Below are 13318 nucleotides of genomic sequence, written 5' to 3' on the forward strand. Positions count from 1 at the left end.
CATGTTTAAATATGAGAAAGTTAAGCCTGTAATGTGTACTAAAGGACAGTTGTGATAATATGGAGGCAAATAGTGGGATGGAAAAGGGGAGAAGGAGGGATGAACTGTTATGCCTGTAAAACCGCATTGTAGAAAATAATAAATAAAAAAAAATAGCAAGAAGTATTTTAAACAGAATTCATTACAGATCTGAGTTCAACTACAAGAGCAGCCACGTGTTGCTGTGAGCAGGTGCTCTGGGAAACCTCACTGGACCCACCACTTCTCAAAGAACACGATGGAGAGTGTGGGCTCTGGGGAGGCTGCCCTGCATGTGCTCCCGCCCCTCGGAAGTTAGGAAGCCCCCCGCCCCGACCTGCAGGCACTTCAGTGCTGAACCCCAGCTCCCTGTGCTGTAACTGACCCCTGCCTTTGCTTTGTTTGGTTCAGGCACAGTTTGACATTGCTGTGGCCAGCGAGATCATGGCGGTGCTGGCCCTGACTGACAGCCTCGCTGACATGAAGGAGCGGCTGGGAAGAATGGTGGTGGCCAGTGACAAAGACGGGCAGCCTGTCACGGCAGAGGATTTGGTGAGTACTGTCCAGTGTGGAAGCTCACTCACTGTCCTTGCTGTTTGCTAATCATTTTTTCCTCCACTTGTAACGGGGATTCATAAAAACACACACCCATTTTCCCCCTCCTAAGACTGTTTTCCTTACAGCCTCTTCGTGTACTCACAGCATTTGTGACACCATCACACTTGCATGCAGCTTTGCACCATGCTTGCCAGTCCAGGTCTCTGTCTAGGGTGGCGTGGGGTCAGCGCCCTGCTTCCCTTGGCCTTAAGATGTCTGGTATATGCCCACCTTGAATTGAGGGCCAGTCTGCTTTCTGAGGAGTGGGTTAGGGGGCCCTGTGTTTGTGAATGGAAAGCGGAAGCCAGCACTGACACATTTTGGCACCTGCTCCCTAGGCACTCTGGCTGATTGAATTTTGTTCCTCAGATTTGGGTTTTGCCTCATGAGAGCACGTCTGCATCTCGATTACTCAGTCTCCTCTCGCGTTAGAGTGGAGGGGATCTTTGTGCGAAGTGCAAATGGAAGCCTGCCACACCACTTTGTGTTCTAATCCAGCACCCTCGTTTCTGTGGTTCTTTTTAATAACTCTATTAATAATAATAACTACACAGCAGTGCCATGCTTAGAACATGTTTTGGAACTGTACAGGTTTGACAGACCTACCCATCAAGCGTTGCTCCACATTTATGCTTGCTCTCCCACTTAATGGAGTCCTAGACAAAATGGGACTAGAAATTCAAACTGACAGTTGAAACATGGCGATGCAAGAAAATAGGCAAGTGTGTTCGATTCATTCCACTGGCTTCGCGTCCTGAGTGTTTTAGGCTACGTTTAAAGAAATGAATGTGACCGACTCATTTCATGGGTCTCATCAAGAAAATTGAATTAGATGTGTTTGTGTTGCTGACCCCACGAAATACTTCAAGCTTGTAGAGAAAGCCCGATTCAGTGTGCTGCGAAAGTGCTGCTTTGTAGAAAGTGTGTATTTCTCACCATTTCTATCGAGGCTAACACTATAGTTTGTGGGCATACATTTTCCTATAGGGTACTAATCTTAATTCAAACGCAACCCTCCAGAATTTCCCTAATTTAACTTCTGTGTGTGAGAGTAATGTCAGATTCAGAACAAATCTAGAGTTCGGTCGTTTTTATATCTGTTATTTGTGGACGGTAATTCATTTCTTTTTAAGATTTCTTTATTTGTAAGTTACAGCAGGAGAGACAGACAGGTCCTCCAATCACTGGTTCCCTTTCCAGACACACACACACCCACCCTTGCTGTGCCTAGATCACTGCAATAGACGGGGCTAAGCTAGGAACCCGGAGCTTCATCCCAGTCTCCCATGTAGGTGACAGGGACCATCTTAATTGAGCTATCAGTAGTTGGTCATTAGTAAGACACTGAAGGAGAATTTTAGGAGCTGCTCATTTTCTTGTGGTTCTGATTTGCTTTGGAGGAGTACTCAGGTGTCCAGGCTGTTCCCATCACAGCCCTGGAGCATGGAAAACTGGCAGTGCACATCAGGTGGCAGAGCTCTCACAGGATGCGACAGCCACAAGAGCTTCCTCCTAGGTGGATCCCAAATGGTTCCCCCTCCTCATGTCCCGTGACTCAATCGCAGTGTGAGCTTCAGAGGGAATAAGCCATGCTCAAACCCTTGCAGGTAGCACAGAAGACTTGGCCGACTCCTTCTGCTTCCACCTCTTCTGTGTTAGGGAGAAAGGCTTCATTTCCTTGGGCCCTTGCCCTGCACCTTTCTTTGGTAAATGAGTGGGTTACGTTTTGTACAGTATTGTGGGAAATTAGAGTGCATTTTCTTATAGAATTCAAATGACTAAATTGTGTGGTAGAATTAGGGGGAGGAAGTATGCTCTCTGCCATGTGGAAGGTTCCAAAGAACCTGCTGTGAGATCTGTGAGGACTGGTGTGCCAGGGTGAAATGGGACTGCATGTTGTGATGCTGTGTGCAACGAGCGATGGCACCTTTTTAAATCCAGAGCTCCGTTCACACGTACTGACTCAGTTATATGTAGTCTTCCAATTGGTTAATTTGCTGAAAACAACACATGGCCCAAGCTTAGCAAGGAGAGAAAAGATTAGTGAGAAAGGAAAAATGAATAGTGTCATCTCATTTAGAACCAAAACATGCCATCAGTTCTCAGGTATCATGACTGTCTCTCTCTCTTCCTTCTCTCTTTTCTCTAGAAAAAAAGTGATTTAGAAAGAAGCCAGCTCAGCGTTTCCTAGGCCTGAAAGGAGACAACCTTAGAAATTTTTGGGGAAAATGGGATTGAAAAAACAATAAGCTTAGTACAGGCATTCAGCACAGTGTGTCTGGCATCCGGTATCAGAGAGCTTGGGTTCAAGTCCCAGCTCCCCTTCCACTTGCAGTGGTCTGCTAACATGCACTCTGGGGGATAGTGAGTGCTCCAGTAGATGCGTCCTTGACACTGACATACGAGACGCAGGTGGAGTTCCAGGCTGCTTGCCTCAGCCTGGCCCAGCTCATACAGCTGTAGGCATTTGGAGAATGAGCCACAAGTAAGAGATCTCTGCCTCCCTGTTTTTCTGCTTTTCAAAGAAATGATGAATTCAAAAGGATACATTTCTTTGGTACAAAATATTTTTAAATCCATACATTGCTGCTTTTTATATATACATTTCCATAAACATTTTTTTAAAGACTCCATTATATACATGAATTTTAAAAAGTTGGGGCGAAGGGTAGAATGACCTAACTCTGTTTTCCTTAAACATGTGAAATACTTCCATGTAAGAGGCAGCGGTTTTCCTCTGAGGAAAGAGTGTAAGGCCCTTTGCCCCAGCCCTTCCAGGGACCTCCTTCTGGGCATGGAAGGTTTAGAGAACAGAAACCGAATGGGCACTGTGCAACATTGCCCTTGATCTCCCCTTACTTTGTCTCTGTCACTATCCCTGTTTGAGTTCTTTGTTGGATTTCTTTGGGTAATAGTAAAGCACATTATAAAAGTATAATGTGCCTAAATTGCCAGAAAATTCTTTCAAATGGATTAAAAGACCTATTTACTGCAAAACTCCATTATACCAGCAAGGAAGGCTTGGGAAGAACAAGGGCTACCACTTGCCTGTCAACAAAATGGCTGCATCCATGCCTGACCCCGGTCGAGTAGATGGGGGTGGCTGTGCCAGGTCCGCTTTGACTCACAGGTAGAGGGCAGCCACGTTGGAAGCAGACTGGTAGGCAGCAGCCAAGACTCGAGTGACACTGCCTTAGGTTCTTTTGCCAGGAATCTAAATTGTTTTTCTCCCTCTCCTTTAGGGGGTGACAGGTGCCTTAACAGTTCTGATGAAAGATGCAATAAAACCGAATCTGATGCAGACCCTCGAAGTAAGTGGTTTTCTTGTTACGGTCATTGTTTATGGAGTTGGCACTGAGCAGGTTGCCTGTGTGTCACTGTGGAATGTGAGTGTTGTCAGCCATGAAGAACCAGGCTGGGGCAGCACGGGAATTCTGGATCATGAAAAAGAGAAAGAAAGGACAATAAAAAAAACATGTGAAGTGTGTTAATGGAGTATTTGCTCGGATTCGTCTTGACCAGAGTAAAAAAATTAAGAACCCAATGTCTCTATAGTGTTCTAATTGATTGTACAATCAAGTTTATTTTCCCGTTTTTCTTTTTTTAGCGTAATATCTCGTGTCATTGGGTTTTAGATTTGAGGGTTTGTTTTATTTGTTTTTCCCCAAGCAAAATATAGTAGTAAATGCCAAGAAGCTTTTTGCAGGAAAGCAGGCAGTGCTCCACTTTTAGAAGGATATTATTTTTGTCCATGGCTTACCCTGCTCTTGCCTTTACTGGGTCCCATTGTTTCCTGAAGATTTCTCTGTCTTAATCTAATTTTCTAGTGTCTAGTTGTCCTCACTTGATCAAGTGAATGTCTAATTGCTTCCTCTCAGCTAATGAGACCCCAGGGTTTGGGTCCACACAAGGAGACAGGATCTGGGTCAAGTTGAGGGAAGAGATAAGTGGGGGTGATGAGGGGAATGGAGGAAGGGACACAGGGTACACTGCAAAGTGTTGTATAGCCCGTTCCTTGGAGGAAACCATGTCCTGTCCAGGGCACAAGCAAGCTTTTAGTCCCCACTCTGCTGAGGGACAGAGGCAAGTGGGGAGGAAAGCAGAGGCTGCGTGTGCCCAGGACACAGCAGAAAGAGAGCAGACAGTCCATCCGTTCCTTCCTTGAGCAGAGAGGCAGCTGAGGCAGAGGTGATGCTGTGCTGGGTACCAACGTACTTCACGTCTCAGCCTCTGTTATTGTGAAGATTCCATATGTTTCCAACACATAAGTTGGGCCAGCAGAGCACAGGAGATGCTATGGACACGGCAGGGAACAACCCAAGGTCCCTGCCCTCTCATCAGAGTCCTAGGTTAATGGAAGAGACAGATAATAGCTAAGTGAGTAAATGTATATTCTGTTGCTAGCTGGCATTAATGCTGTGGAGGGGCATCAGAGTGAATGAGGAGATGGAGATGTGGGGTGGGTAACTAGGAGCCCACCCACCTACTTGTTCAAGCCCTACTTGGACAGAGGCAAGCCAAGGAGCCAGTCAGACAAGGGGTGACCTGAGTGCAGAGACCCTGGCACTGGGATACGCTTCGTGGTGTGAAGGCAGAATGAGCAGGGATGGAGTTAAAGGATAATGGTGACACCAGACATAGCTAGAGGGACCAGTGAGGGACAGAGATGTCCCTGGAGCTGAGCAGAGCAGGTAGAAGAATGTCATCCTTGGGTCCAGCAGCCGCAGGTGAGGGAGAACCGGATGCCTTGGGGGACCCACCTGCTGGAGCACTAGGATCTACCTCCCCATGGCTAATCCCATCAGCAGCATGCGCACACACACTCTGGTGTAGACCTTCTGAAAGCCAAACGAAACTGTTTCTAAGACCTCCAACACCCTGAGTTGCCACCTGGTACTGCTCTGACCTCAGGAAGACTCTAATATCTGTAACAGTGGTCTCCATGTTAACTGGCCTTCAAATCCACCTGATGACATGTCCCTCTGTGTGGCCTTCCCTGCGGAATGCTTGCTGCTCTGACTTCTTATGCTCCTTGCTTGCTCAGGTTCTTTCCCTGACCTCCCCCTTGCCTTCTCCTCTTCAACTCACCTGTGGGTATGGGAGGCTGCACCCCGTCCCTCTCTGGCCACACACTGGTTCTCAGCCTCCTAACCTGGGCTTGCAGACCCGCTGGCCTAGTTAAACGAGAGCCATGACCATTTCCATCAGAGATATGGAGCTCCTCCTTAGATTTCCACCCACTCCTTGCTTGCTGCTTGTTCAGAAAAAAACAGGAATCATCCTGGGGGCCTCTCCCTGCCATCATCCCTTCTCATCCTCACAGCCTTCCTCCACTATGTGCTGTCCACCTCTCTCCCTGCCCCTCCCTAATCCAGCCCCCACAGCCCCCACCTGTACCCCTGTGGCAGCTTCCCACTCACCCTCTGTTTCTGCTCTATACTTCCAAAATCCTTTTTGTGCTTGGAAGCCAGAAAGCTTGAAAACCTCATCCAGCCACCTACCTTCCTGCTGAGCATCCTTCGGTGGCTCATGCCTAGCCCCATTCTAGCCTGGAAAGGTCCAGGATCTGGTGGCACTCCCACCCCTCTCATCCTGCCCCTTGCTCCCTGCCCAGGCTTCTTGCATGGCAGGCACTTGGAGTGCTCTCTCTGATCTTCGGGTGTCCAGCTCCTGCGGGTCTGCCCGGGTGACGCTCGGCCAGGCTGCTGGGTGCAGGACAGCCCCGGGCTCTCTACCCCTGCGTCTTCCTCTCTCATAACACAGGATGCTTTTCTGTCCCCTGCAATTCTCTTCCCACCACTGCAGCATCTTTCTGTCTTGGTCACTACCATGTTCTCAGCTCCTAAAAGTATCTTATGAGGTGCTCACTAAATGCTTATTGAATAGATGTTTATTACTGTACTTGTTAAATAAATATATGAATGTGAAAGAAAAACAAGATACAATACTACTTCATAACACTGCTCCCTCAAAAATAAACACTTATTTTGAGGGAAAATCATTGTGTTGTTTTAAGCTATCCCATTTTTCATATGAAAAATAACTTGGGGCTCTCATTGTAACGCAGCAGATAAGCCACCACCTTTGACACCTGTGTGCCATATGAGTACCAGTTTGAGTCCCAACTGCTCCACTACCAATGAAGCTCCCTGCTAATAACCTTGGAAAACAGGAAAATGGCCAAGTGCTTGGATTCTGCCACCAACTTGGGAGACCTGGGTGGATTTCCTGGCTTCTGGCCTTAGCCTGGTCCACCCCAACTTGTTGTGGCTATGTGAGCAATGAATCAAGGAATGGAAGATATTTCTGTCTTCCTGTCTCTATATAATTCTGCCTTTCAAATAAATAAATCTTGAAAAGAAAGGAAGAACGGCCTGCACCTCTAGGTGTTCTGCACTCTGAAATTCTGATTTCTGCTAGAGGAATGAGTGAGTAGGCTGCCTCAGTCTGGTTCCCACGCTTTGGTAGTTGCCACACCCCTGCCTGTGGTTTCAGTTATGTACAGTCAACCACAGTCCAAAATATTAAGCAGATAAATCCAGGAAGAAACAATTCATAAGTTTTTTTTAAGGAATTTATTGCTTTATTTGAAAGGCAGAGAGACAAAGAAGTGAATGAGGTATAGATAGATCGTGTCTGCGGATTCACAGAGACGTGGGGACCGTCTTCCCACTGGCTTCCTGGGCGCATTAGCAGGAAGCCAGATCAGAAGTGGGGCAGCTGAGACCTGAATCGATGCTGTGCTGTGTGATGTCAGCATTCCTAGTGGTGGCTTAACTAGGTGCAGCACAGCATTGACCTAATTAGTAAGTTTTTAATGACTTTTATTATAGTTGTTCTATTATTGCTGTTCATCTCTTACTATGCCTCATCTGTAAGTTATACTCTTCCCGTCTTTATCATGGATATGTTAAGTAGATATAATCTATATGGATTTTTGTACTATCCATAGTCTCAGACAGCTGTAGCCTGTCTAAGAATGTATTCCGCACACATCAGCGTCACCAGTTTGGTGTGTTTTTCATGTAAACCCTTGGTTGTTTTATGGCTGAAGTTAATGGATTATGACTCTTGTTTGAAAAATGAAACACAGAATTCAGTTTAAGTATGTGCATGCCTGGCCCCTTCTGTCTTGAATCCTTCATAGCCGCTCTGATTGATTTAGTCAGTCGATGACACTAGGAAGCCACACCAGTGGACAGCCTGGACGTCACCGATTAGCTTACAGACTGTGCTTCTGTGCTCATTGTTAGCTCTGTTATACGTGAGCTTACCAAGCCGTCATTAGCGAGTTTTCATTTGCAAAAAGCTGGATCCGAAGTGGAGAAGCCAGGACTCAAACTGGGCACTCAGACTTGAGATGTGGATGACCCAAACAGGGACTTAATTACTGCCCCTGAAGCCTGCCTCTGTCCTTGTCTTTAATTAGAATGCTGCTGTGGCCATACCAGCAACTTCTGGTAGTTGCCCCAGGGAGGCTGAGCTGTCCATGTGTCTCATTGCAGCCAGGTGGTCACAGGCTACAGGCATATGTGTCTGTGTTGGCTGTTGCTAGCTTCGTAGCCGCACACATGTGTATCCTTGTCAAGGCCCTGTATTGTACTTCCTGAGGACCTATGGAGGAGGATGTCAATAGAAAACTTCGTATAGTGGCTTTGAGAAACTTTTTCATCTTCAGAGGGGACTCTTCTTTCATTTCCTGCTTTTGTTCAGCTTTCTCATCTTTGAGAAGTGTTCAGCTAATAGCCCGTCATGGTTCATGGGAACTTTCCGTGGCTCCAGTCCCCTGGCCCCCGGCATGGCTCCCTGCCTCTGCTCCCCACCCCACCCTGTGTCAGTGAAAGGGCAGCCCGTATTTTCACAGGTGGAGCCAAGCTCGGTATGCACGGATCCCAGTGGCCTTGGCTGGGCTCTGAATAAAGCTTAAATACATTAATGCATGTGGATAACTGTTCTGGTCTATTGTCATCAATAAGGAAGAGGAAAATATGTAGAAATCACATTCAAAATGAATGAAGGTTTTGTTTAAAGAATTAAAATTTAAAGCTTCGGATGATTGTTTTGTGTTTCCTTCTCATCCATTTTCATTACTAATAGTCTAACATTTTACTATGGGTGAAATTTTTCTCTGCTCTTGTTATCTTGATGGTTATCAGATTTCCAGCATATAAGACAAACAATGAGAAACAGTTAAATAGAACTTTGAAATGTCAGAATTGCAGTTATAATTAAGATGCAAACTGCCGATACTCAATAAATCAGTATGTGTTTGGCCTGCTATGACTTAATTCGTTGATTGAATTGATTTTTGAGCATACGTTGGATTTTTCTTAAATAGGCCTCTTAAACCAATAGGAAGTAATTCTTTGCTGTTGAAAATTACAGTGCAGAGCAATATAAAATAGGTTACATAGCTTATTTCATGGTCGCTGAGGTGGCACACGCACGGTAGCTTGGTAATATTACAGTTAGAAATGACTTGTATTGGTTTGGCATTAAATGCAAAATCATAGCAGTGTTCTAGAATACTCAGGAATTGTGCTTTGTATACATCACGTGTTTCAACTCTTTGATTTTGTCTAGTAAATGTGCAGAGTAAGTAAATGCTAGAAGGAATACTTAAAGCTCTAAAATACCCTGCAGTCTGTTTCATCTTGTCTGCCCCAGCGAATCCTGGTTTCGAGGCTTCCACTTGTCTCTTGGGATTTAATTTGTTCTTCTGATCCTTTAGGGAACGCCTGTGTTTGTACATGCCGGCCCCTTTGCCAACATTGCTCATGGCAACTCTTCGGTGTTGGCTGATAAAATCGCCCTGAAACTGGTTGGTGAGGAAGGATTTGTAGGTAAGTCAGTTTATTTCCATTCAGTTGGGACGGTGTATAGCATACACATCCTCTAACAGAGGATGCCTGGAACAGATTGCTTGGATGCAGATGTGAAATACATTATTTTAGACCCATCTGTCATAGATCGTCTCAGTATTAGAAGAACTCAAAGGTCTGTTCTATACTTATGAAATTATTTTGTAGTTGAACTAAAGGTGATCTTTGATTACAAATGGATCTGAATATTGGTTCTGACATCTGACTTGAACAGGTGATCCGGTATGCTTTATAATTATCACGGAGTGCCAATTTTCTCTTCTGTTAAATAGTGCTAACAATAGGGCTGTCATGAAAACAAGATTACTCAGTTACCCAGCAAATCTCTGTGGGGAGCACGTTACGCAGAAGACGTGGTGTGTGGAGCTGAGGATGCACCACTGCGCACAGCAGGCCAGGCATGGCCCTGGGGGGGCAGGCTGGTGCTTGCTGGACGGCAGCCAGTGTTGTTCGTGACATTAACACTAGTACTTGTAACTTGAAGTCGGTTTTCTCTTCCTGGAATCCTGGTGTGTTCTTGTGACCTAGCAGTTGTAACTGGTAGGACTTTACCCTTCCTGCCTCTGTCAGGTTCTCTGTGATGCCTGCACCCATTTAGCTTTTGTTACATATTCCATCCGGAGTCCTGCTCAGTCAGGCCGAACCCTGAGCTTCCCCATGGTCATAAAGCTGGGAGGAAACAAAACAAAATCAAGCAAGAACTCTGGAAAGGACCTGAATGTGGCATGAGAGGGTTTCCACTGACAAACTGAGCATGGCAGCAAAGAATTCTCTTTAACCACATGCATCTCTATAAAGAAGAATATCAGTCACTTCTTTCACTTATTTCCAACCTTGTATTCAACTGAGAAGTGAGTTATTCTAGAAAAGATTCTGCAGACAGAAAGACTGTAGCACTGCTCTTTTTTGCTTATGTAACACAAAGTTCATTGAGCATTAAGGAGACGGAATTCTCTATAGGCACCAAGTCAAGAGCAAGTGAGGATTTGTGAAGTTCCGTTCCTCAAAGGTCTCCGCACAGTAGGCCTGAGCGTGGCCTTCTCAAAGCCCGACCCACCACCAGAGTGGGCAGACGTGCTGTCTAAGTGGCTGCGCTTGATGGATCGTGCATAATCATAGAGCTAATGGAGAAGGAGACGGCACAGGGGCCGGCACTGAGAAGTCTGGTACAGAAATGAAGTAATGGCTCTAATGCATCAGCTGTGCAAATACCAGGACTACTGGGGGGAGGGGGCTGGGGAGCGCTCTGCTTTCTGCTGACAGAGCTCTCTGCCTGTGCAACAGCCCGTACTTTATCAAACATCTGTATGGCCGTGGCAGAGAACCTTTAAAGGTATAAGTCTATGTGGAGGTCTACACACTAGCACTCTGTGTGACCCTTGGATGAACCCTGGTCGTCTCGTCTCTGTGTGTCCTTTGTAGACATTCTCATCTGAGAAATGAGGAGTTGGGTGAGCTGGGGAGCTGGCTGTGGATGGGTGAGAGGGAGCCACAGTCAGAAGCTGTGGGCACAGCCTTATCTGACAGTGTGTCCTGTGGCCATTCCTTGACTGCTCCAGAGCTCTTTGGATCAAAAGAAAATACACTATAGTTTAATGAGTAGTATCCAGTGAGCCAGGGCTCTTGCTAAACATAGAGAACTATGCAAAGGGCAGGAGGTATTCTACCATCCCTTCTGTGACTGCTGGGCATTTTTGTCAATCAGCTCTGTCCATTGCCAGATGGCTCACCTCCTTTCATGTCCTCTAATCTTGGCTCCACTCTTCTGTGCCTTGGTCTGTTTGTCTGCAAAGCAGAGCTTGGCCCATAGGTTTGAAATGAGGATTAAGTGGGATGTTACATGTCAAGCCCAGGCAGAGCACCCGACACACATGCAGACTTAGTCACACTGGTCATTCCTCCTTGTTGTGTTCCCACATTATGGATGAGTAGCCAATAAGCATTGTTTCCTTTTTCATTTAGTTACTTATTTCTAAATAATGGTCTTTTAAGTGTAAAAGACAAATAACTTGAACTTTACCATCTTAATATGTAAGCATATGTTTCAGTAGTGAAGTGTATTCGCATGGTCGTGCAACCAACCTCCAGAACTCTTCAGCTTGGAAGAGTTTCCTTTCCCCAGTGAATGGTCTCCCGTCCCTTTCCCTGGACCCTGTAACCACATCTTCTTGTCCCAAGTGCTACTCCTTTGGATTCGTCATACAAGTGGACTCCTCCTGTGTTTGTCTTCCTCTTGCAGCACGCTGATGGAGTCCTAGTCCGTTTCCTCCTGTTGGATCAGGTAGCAGCGTTTCTTTACATTTGTAAAGCTTCGTCGTGATCCCTTGCAAATACCTCTACCACAGTCTTTGTGCATGTGCAGACCGCAGGACTCTGGCCCCGTGCTGTGACGTGATCATGGAGTGTCGTACTACTGTCACAGCTGCCTTGATATGTGTGCAGCAATGCCCTGGGGACCAAGGCACCATCAACAAACCCATCCCCTCCCTGCTACCCGGTTCATCCCCTGTCCTTGGATGTGATTCACAGTAGCTCCTCTTGCTCTAGGTAATATGTAGATTCTCTGCCATCTGTGTATCGTCTAATTCCTCAGGCCTGGTCACAGTCAGTCACAAACTAGCCCGTTGAGGTACAGAATAAGGGTGCCAATTTAGCTAAATCACAAGCTCTACGTTCATTCATATCCATGCTCCCGTCTTCCTCCATCTCAGGCCTGCTCTGGGCCACCGTCAGGTTGTCCTCAGCCCCTCCAGTTCTGGTGCTAGGCATTGGTGGTGCCCAGCCAGCCTCCCGCCACACAGGTGCCATCATCAGGTGTGGCAGAAGCGCTCCTGACAGGGTCCCTCTGACACTCTCCTGTGGGCCCTAGTCTTGGTTCTCAAGTGTAGACACGAGCCTTTCCATGTTCGCCTTCTGCAGTCTTACCCACTCTGGGTGGTGGGAAGGAGTGGACTTGGTCCTTTGTTCACTTTCTTTAGCAAAACCCCTTCCGAGATTCTCGCCTGGCCGGCCGTTTGGGAACCTTGAAGTGACTGACGAGCTGAGGGATCCTCCGTCAGCTGAGCAGTCCTGCAGGTCAGCAGGCATCCTCCCTCGGCCTGGGAGCGTTGGGTCCCACTGCAGGCCTGGAGCAGAAGTGAGACCCAAGAGCCCCATTCGAATGCCCTGCCAAGTATAAACATTGGAAAATAATTAGTGTCTGTCAAAAAGTACAAGATTCAAGCAAGTGACAGATTGGGAGGAAATGTTTACAAAGACAGAAGATTAAGAGTTCTTAAAACACTGCAGACTAGGTTGATAGGAAAAAGATGAATAACCCAGAAAAAAAAACTGGGCAAAAGACAAGAAAAAGCAATTTGGCAAAATTTCTTCGTAAATAAGTGAATAGTGTAGTAATTTCACTTCTGTGTATGCTCTAGAAAAGAAGTAATTGAAAATGCATTTTTTTAGTACTTTGAAACACTTGAGTACACACCTGTAGAGCTTCCTCTAGGTCTATGTTTAGGCGCCGGGTGCCAGGAGCGGGGAGTCCATGGTGAGTGTAATGCAGCACTCGTGTAATACAAATTGCTACCTTGTGGCGATCTGTAATGTGTGAGAGAGCAAGCCAGGCAGAAGCTGAGCAGTGAATTCACAGCGCTTAGGAGGCTCTGCAGTTAATTGGTCTACTTAGAGCTAATGAGCCTCTCAGAGCTTTCTCCAAATCACCACTTTCACTTAGCAATATTTAGCCTAACTTTTTATCCTAGCCTGACACGTATTAGGGAGGAACTACTTTGTATACTCAGAATAATCGTTCCAAGATAGTGGGATCAATAGTC

The 13318-nt window shown here is 46.3% G+C and overlaps 1 protein-coding gene across 1 annotated transcript in view; it reads left to right on the top strand.

The window, feature by feature from the left end:
• The window catches only part of MTHFD1L (methylenetetrahydrofolate dehydrogenase (NADP+ dependent) 1 like), a 172854-nt gene that overhangs the window by 67046 nt on the left and 92490 nt on the right, over window positions 1–13318 (top strand). The window contains exons 18-20 of the mRNA XM_040965557.1: window positions 430–570; window positions 3858–3926; window positions 9347–9458. Of these exons, the coding sequence (XP_040821491.1) occupies window positions 430–570; window positions 3858–3926; window positions 9347–9458 (322 nt within the window). The remainder of the gene's footprint in view (window positions 1–429; window positions 571–3857; window positions 3927–9346; window positions 9459–13318) is intronic.

Source organism: Ochotona curzoniae, unplaced genomic scaffold (genome assembly GCF_017591425.1).
Source record: "Ochotona curzoniae isolate NIBS_2020 unplaced genomic scaffold, NIBS_Ocur_1.0 scaffold_3890, whole genome shotgun sequence".
NCBI lineage: Eukaryota > Metazoa > Chordata > Mammalia > Lagomorpha > Ochotonidae > Ochotona > Ochotona curzoniae.